Consider the following 6,942-nt stretch of genomic DNA (forward strand, 5'->3'; position numbering starts at 1 on the left):
TTTGTCCGACACTAGATACTTCATACGATTCGTTCGGTTGCGCCGGCAAAAGATGAACGTGCTTTTGAAAGTCAGTTCTAACAAAAGCGACAACGCGGGCACGGGTTGTGCTTCGACTTCTTTTGGGCCGCACTACAAACGGCGTTTTGGAATTGGGCGCAACGCGAAAATCAGAATTCATGAACGCTAAAGGAGTGACGAGTTGGCCTCTCCTCCCACATGATCGTGTAGCCAAGCGGCGCGTCTGCTGGAAGAAATGATTGTGCGAGGCTTCCGATGTTTCACATGACGTTTACAATAGAAGAAATGGAATGACAGCGTCACGGCAGAATAGCCGCTCTGGTTCACACGCCGACGTTTTTCAGGGGGTAGGGGGGGGGGGATGGCCGCACCGTTGACCCTTTCTTGGCTCGACACCATTAAAAACACACAAACAAGAAAACTGGACTGAATGTTTCGTTTCTGCCTCTCCATCCACACCGCAGCTTGGCCGGCATCCACGCCACTTGGATTTTGACAACAAACCACCTCGGAACACAAGCGGAATGTCTTGATTGACAGTGGAACAGGTAGAACAAAACTGATGGCTTTCTGAAGGCGCTGTAAAACGCTGCCATGGCTAGCCCACGCGCGCAGAAACACACCCACACACACCCATATGGCATTTCACAGTCTGGCAAATGAGCTCACATATTTTTCTGGATATTTTTAATGGGTTGACATCACATGAGCGGAATGGAGGCTTGACGCATTCCTGCAGTCGTGTTTGAAGCCCCTGCGGGCTCCGGCCTGTGGCATAAAAGGAAGAACGTGTGACCCGTCGGCACCGTTGGCCAGAGCAGAAGATAGGCGTGTCCGAAAATCCGTTTTTATATTTCGCCAGAAGATGGCAGCAGACCTGCGGCCACGCCCTCTGGCGCTTTTGGGAACGAGGCGCCGAGCGCCCCCTTGGAACGCTGTCGGGCGCTCTGAGCAATTTCCCGGCGAAGCCCTCATGGCATGACGCATGCGTGACCCCCCCCCCAGCCCGCTTCTAAAATGGAGACCGCTGCCTGCTTCGGGGACAAGTGCAAATCGCCGCCTCTTTTCACCCAAACGCCAAACACCTGTGGCTGCTTCATGGCCAAAGCGACGCTGGCGGTTTTCGAGGCGGTCGAGATCAACGGCCGATCGGACTGCCCTGCGTGAAGCGTCCGGGAACGTTGACAGGAGAATGTAGCCCCTTTGGCGATCGTAGCCGCCTTCGACAGCAACGGCATCTTGCGTTTGCATTCTTTTTGGAAGGAAAGAGCTTCAGTCATGGCTTTGGGTGCATTTGGCGCCACGAGGGAAGACGCCGTTACCGAGGGAAGACGTCTCGCGGTCGGACTTTGTTTGGGCCCACAGTCAACTTGGAAGACAACCAATAGTCCCTCTCCGAGTCGCGGATTGATTGTAGCCCAGGCCATTCAGATGGACCTTTCCAAGTTACTCACCCGCATTTGCTCATGAAGAGAGGAGGGGGCGGGGCCTCACATACTCACACTTCTTGACCCGCCAAAGTGTTACTCATAGTGGGGGGGGGGGGCGATTGTACTTCAACTTCATTGCGGAAAAATGACTCGGCCAATTTGACTGTGGACCACTGCCTGCCCCGGCCTGCCCGCGCGCTCTCCAAGCGAGTGGCGGAGGCCGCAGGCAGTTCGACCGCTGTGCGGCGCGCTCTGCCGTCTCAGCAATTCTGAGGAAAGGTGAGGAGAGCCCGGCCGACCACCAGGTGGCAGCAGAGAACACGCCAAGCTGCGCTGAGAGGCGTTCCCTCTCCCCTGGAGAGCAGCGAGGGGCTACCCCCGTCCCTGTCATGATTTGGTTTTGGACCAACAGGTGGCACTGTAGGGCTCCCCCTGCAGCTGCACACCTGTTGGTCATTATGTCATTATTAGTTGTATAAAAGGACTCCCGCCCGAACACTCAGTGTCGGGTCATTGCTGCTCATTGCTACTGTCATGTTTGTTGCTTGCTTTTTGCTGCTGTCATGTTTCTGGTCATGTTTCTGTTATTGATAGTTTTGAGCTTCAGTCATGGTTTTTGTTTGCTACTTTGGACTTTGTTTGTTTAGGATTTAGTTTTCTGTGTTTTATCAATACACTTCTTCAAATACACCTTGCTCCTCTCTCCTGCCTGATTTTTGGGGTCCACCACCACCGCGCAACGTGACAGTCCCTGCCCTGGCAAATCCAGTCCCGGAAGAGAACAGCCCCTTGGGAACGTTTTGAAACACAATCCAGTCAATGACCGGACGCATCGCCGGAGGCAGGAGGCGTCCCCCCCTGACATTGCCCGCCTCACTCGAATGCGTTGATTTCCCCCCCCCTCCCTCCCGGCATTGCGCTCGGCCGGGAGAGGCCCCGGGACCCTCCCGTGACCCTCGTCAGGGTCGGCGCCGTTGAAAATGGGTGGGCGGTTGCATGTCTTGCGGGAAGTGGCGCAGGTCATCGAGAGCCCGGTGTGGACGTCTCTGATTCGCCCGCGTCGACTTTTCAGAACAGTCAACGCCAAAATGAAACCAAAGGCCGAGCTACACGATGTCCTCCGACAAACTCTGGACGGACGTGGCAAGCGGATCAAGTTGGTTCTTTGAGTGGCACTGGCGACTCCAGCCAGGGAGCCCCAATAACGGGGCTCGCGGCCAAAACCCCGCAGAGGCGGTGAGTCCCAAGTGGCACGGTAAGATGGCTGTCCTTTGGCCTCAAGCGCCAGGTGCCCGTGGATTGTCCGCGCGGAGAAAGGCCGCGGGCGTGTTTCTTTGGCTCCCTTCGACGCATACGTTGAACTCCGCACTCGGACTGACTTGGTCACCTTTTATTCTCCTCGTGCTTTCGCAGCGAGTGCGCTGACGTTTGCCTCCACCGGGGTTTTTGGGGAAGGCCTTCAAGCAAGGCGGAGGGAGCAGAAAGAAGGCAGTCAGTTTCCGGTTTGATTGACGGTGGAGTATGGAACACAACAGAGTGGCGCCAGCACGATCCCGCAACAACTGCAAGCGAGCCACACAACAATTAGCATGTTCAAAGAGCTCTTTGAAGTCAATGCTGGCACGCGAGACACAATGCGGACACGCCTGTCCTCCCGATATGTCCTCGCCTGTGCTCACTCATCGGAATGACCAAACAGCAGGAAACGCTGTTGGATGACTGCCGCCCGCCAGATGGGCGGCGCCGCGCCGCAATAGGCCAAAGGCGCTCGATTTGGCCGCAAAACCGAGAACGGGGTGTTTGCGGGCCGTATGCCGAGTACCGAGCGAGGAATCCCGGCAATCTTGCAAATGTCACGCAAGAGTGCGGCTCACTAACGGTGCGGACCAAGCGCCACCGGGGAGGAGCCCGGTACCAGACCATCCCCCCGAGACACACGGCTGCCGTTTTCCTCCAGCAAGGCGGCGAGACTCAAAACTGCCTTTCGGCGGCCTCCCGGGAGCCACCGGTGCTGCGGCTTTGCTGCGATGGCTCAAAAGCGGACCTAACCAAAAATTAAGAGGATGTTCGTCATCCTCCACCCTCTTGAAAAACCTGCAGAAATCCAACAGCCGGAGCAGAAGACGGCACGGTGGTTCCCAAAGGCAACTGTGCCCGCCTGGCACAACTCCGGAAGGTGCTGTTTGCTTGACGCTGAGGTTGTCTGATGGGGGCCCACCCTTGGCACCACAGGCGGGCAATATTTTGTCTGCCACCCAAACTCATCTGAGGCTGAATAACAGTCGTGATCGCGGGATCGCGTATCCTCGCGTGGGCCGGCGGGCGGGCCGGAGCCTGTCCCGGCCGTCTTCGGGCAACGGGCGGGCGACGCCCTCAGTGTTTGAACGTGCTTGCCAATCCAAATACGTTGACTCCCATCGGGAGTCCTGACGTTTGCTGGCAACCATTCCGAAAGCGTTCTCGGACTCTCGCAGAGTCAGCTGCTTTTGGGCTCCGGTTGACCCCGAACCCCAACTCTCATGAAGCGAGGCCATTGCAGAAGATGGTTGGACGGACGAACGGACGGACGGATGGACGGGTGGTGTAAAAAAGGAATTGGTGCTTTTTCAAGCTGTTCTCCTTGCTTGGGGGGGGGGGGGGGGTAGGAGGGTCTGGGAACAAGCATGTGGCTCTTTAGCGCCGCCCTCATGGCCCCCCGGAGCTTTTTCCAAAATGTTTGAAAATGGAAAAAGGGTACTGTCAGAGAATGGGAGTCTGAATGTCCGAGACAAACATTTGACAACGGCACGCGTGAGCTACGATAGTGAACACGCCGCCTCAAAGGTGCATCGCGTGCCTCTGACGAAGGTAGGCAGGGATTTTCACAAATGTTTTTCTTTTTCTGTTTCGTTTGTCTTCGGGGCTGTTGTGGCTGTTGCTCACTATGGCATTTGTGTGTAAGTGCGTGCGTGTGCGGGAACGGGTCGATCGCGGGAGGTCGCTTGATCGAAAGGTAGCCACCCTTGCTCTACAGCAGGGCTAGGGAACTCGAATTCCTCGAGAGCCGTATCCTGGCTGTTTTTAGATGCCTCCTGACTCCAGCACACCTGATTCAATTATTCACAATCGTTTCAGGCCTCGACAGAGCTTGCTGATGAGCTGCTCATTTCAGTCAGGTATGTTGGAGTCGGGAGGCATCTAAAACAGCCAGGGTATGGCGCTCGAGGAACCCGAGTTCCTTACCCCTGCTCTACAGGGTGAGCGCAGAATCGTGAAGGCTCATTGCGTATTTGGAGCCAACGTAGTCATTTGGATAGTAGGCTAATGTAGCTCATATAGATACACACAGTGTGCGTTGCCTTCAATCTGAGGCTTTTCATTTTTTGCGGCTCCAGACATATTTGTTTATTTTGGAGGCCGGGGGTTCCACAATGTCTCTTTGGACATTTGGGGTTGCCGACCCTTGACTTGGAGGCTCTCGTGTGACAGGCCAAACCCTTGGCTCCACCGGATCATGGCAAAAGGTAAACACCTTTTGTATTTTGGACACTTGCTGGCTAATGACTCAGTCGATGATGAAGAAATGGTTTGAAATGTCGTTTGACAAGATTTCTCCAATGGTTACTCATGTCACTCACTATTTGATGATAATTCCTCTTTAAGATAGCACAAAGGCTGGCTATTAATTATCAACCACACCTTTGACAAGGATGGGACATAGTTTGCAATTAGGCTCAGTTATAAAAGGTCACCACATTGTTTGAGGCGACATAAAAGCAGACGTTGAAGCCAAAGACGCATCGAGCCGAGCTTCTCCGAACAGCGGCCCGCATTGAACGCGGTGAGTACCTCCCAGCTTTTCCTTTTGTCCCCTCTGCTTTTTGGACGGAGCCAACGGGCAACGGTCCTGAGATGAGGCCTCGCTTCCGGGTCGCCGCTGTTCCAACTACGCGGCGAAGCATTCGGCGAGAAATCCGACATCCATCTTCCTTTTGCGACGGCAGTCTCCGAGTGGCTGTCAATTTTGTGAGACTTGCTGGTTGGTGTCCAGCACTGGGTCTCGATGTAACCCGTGGTGGGTTTTTTTTTTTTTTTGTTTGTTTGTTTTCCATTTTTTGAGGATACCCCACCCACTGCGTTTTTTCTTTTCTGAGCGCGAGCAGAGGGAGAGCATCATTTTTGATGGGGCAAACCATGCTTTTCTCCATCTGCTCCGCATCCCGAGATTCGAAGGCCTCCCCCCGTATGGCGAATTACATTGCGGTGTCAAATAGAGAGGCGATGTGGCGAAAAGAGTAACTTTGGATGAATATTCATTGGTCTAGGTTCCATCCTCCTCAGGTGAGACATCCATCCTCTCCACTCAAATCCAGTTGAATTTCACGGAATCTAATTCCAATTGGACTCGGATCAAAACCACCAGCTGAGCTTTGGGCTGAGAGTCGACTGCAGCTGTCTGGAACCCGACTTGAGACAAATTCATCCAATTGCAACGGCCCCTGCCCGGCAATCGGGAGCGCTTCTGATTCGTTTGTGTGCATCTGACAACTCCAGGCCTTTTGGAGACTGATCAAGACCAGCGAACCGGCCAGGAATCCAAGTGAGGATACGGAGAGGCCAAAATTGTGGTTCCAACGAAATACGCTTTGATCCAAAGCGCTCTTTGTCAAAGACATGTCAATAATGAGCCCTTTCTTTTCACCACTTTAGAGGACATTCGCTGACAAGATGATGACCTACAAGATTTTCATTATTTTCCTTCTGCTGGTTGGTAAGTCCAAGTCATCAAACTTTAGCCAAAAGGGAGATGTGCCAAAGTAAAACTGACCTGCGATTGAACCCTGTGGACGCAGGAAGTGACAGTAGACCGACTCCAAAACGCTCGCCTGCAAATTCAAATGCTTTCGGGAGGAGGGAATCCTGGCATGAGGAACATGAATGCAAATATGAAGACATAGATGACGATGACGACGACGATGACGATGATGACGACGACGACGACGACGACGATGACGATGATGATGATGATGATGATGACAATGATAACGATGAAGATGACAATGACGACGATGACAATGACGGCGATGATGATGACGATAACGACGATGATGACGAGGATGATGACGACGATGACGATGATGATGACAACGACGATGAGAACGATGATGATGATGATGACGACGATGAGAACGATGACGATGATGACGACGATGATGATGATGACAACAATGATAATGACGATGATGACGACGACGATGATAATGACGATGACGATGATGATGATGACGATGATAATAACGATGATGAGAACGATGATGATGAAAATGACGATAACGACGATGATGACGACGATGACGATGATGATGACGACGATGAGAACGATGATGATGATGACCGTGACGATGATGATGATGACGATGATGATGATGATGACAACAATGATAACGACGATGACGATAACGATGACGATGATGATGACGATGACGACGATGATGATGACGGCGATGATGAT

The 6,942-nt window shown here is 53.1% G+C and overlaps 1 protein-coding gene across 1 annotated transcript in view; it reads left to right on the forward strand.

Moving 5' to 3' along the window:
* Positions 1-6,237: 6,237 nt before the first annotated feature.
* LOC147190628 (uncharacterized) overlaps positions 6,238-6,942 on the forward strand; it is a 7,526-nt gene continuing 6,821 nt past the window's right edge. The window contains exon 1 of the mRNA XM_086137463.1: positions 6,238-6,942. This exon is cut by the window's right edge and continues 6,821 nt beyond it. Coding sequence (XP_085993589.1) covers positions 6,238-6,942 — 705 coding nt within the window.

This window comes from Hippocampus guttulatus, chromosome 18 (assembly GCF_054856545.1).
Source record: "Hippocampus guttulatus isolate MCC_2025c chromosome 18, RoL_Hgut_1.0, whole genome shotgun sequence".
NCBI classification, from domain to species: domain Eukaryota; kingdom Metazoa; phylum Chordata; class Actinopteri; order Syngnathiformes; family Syngnathidae; genus Hippocampus; species Hippocampus guttulatus.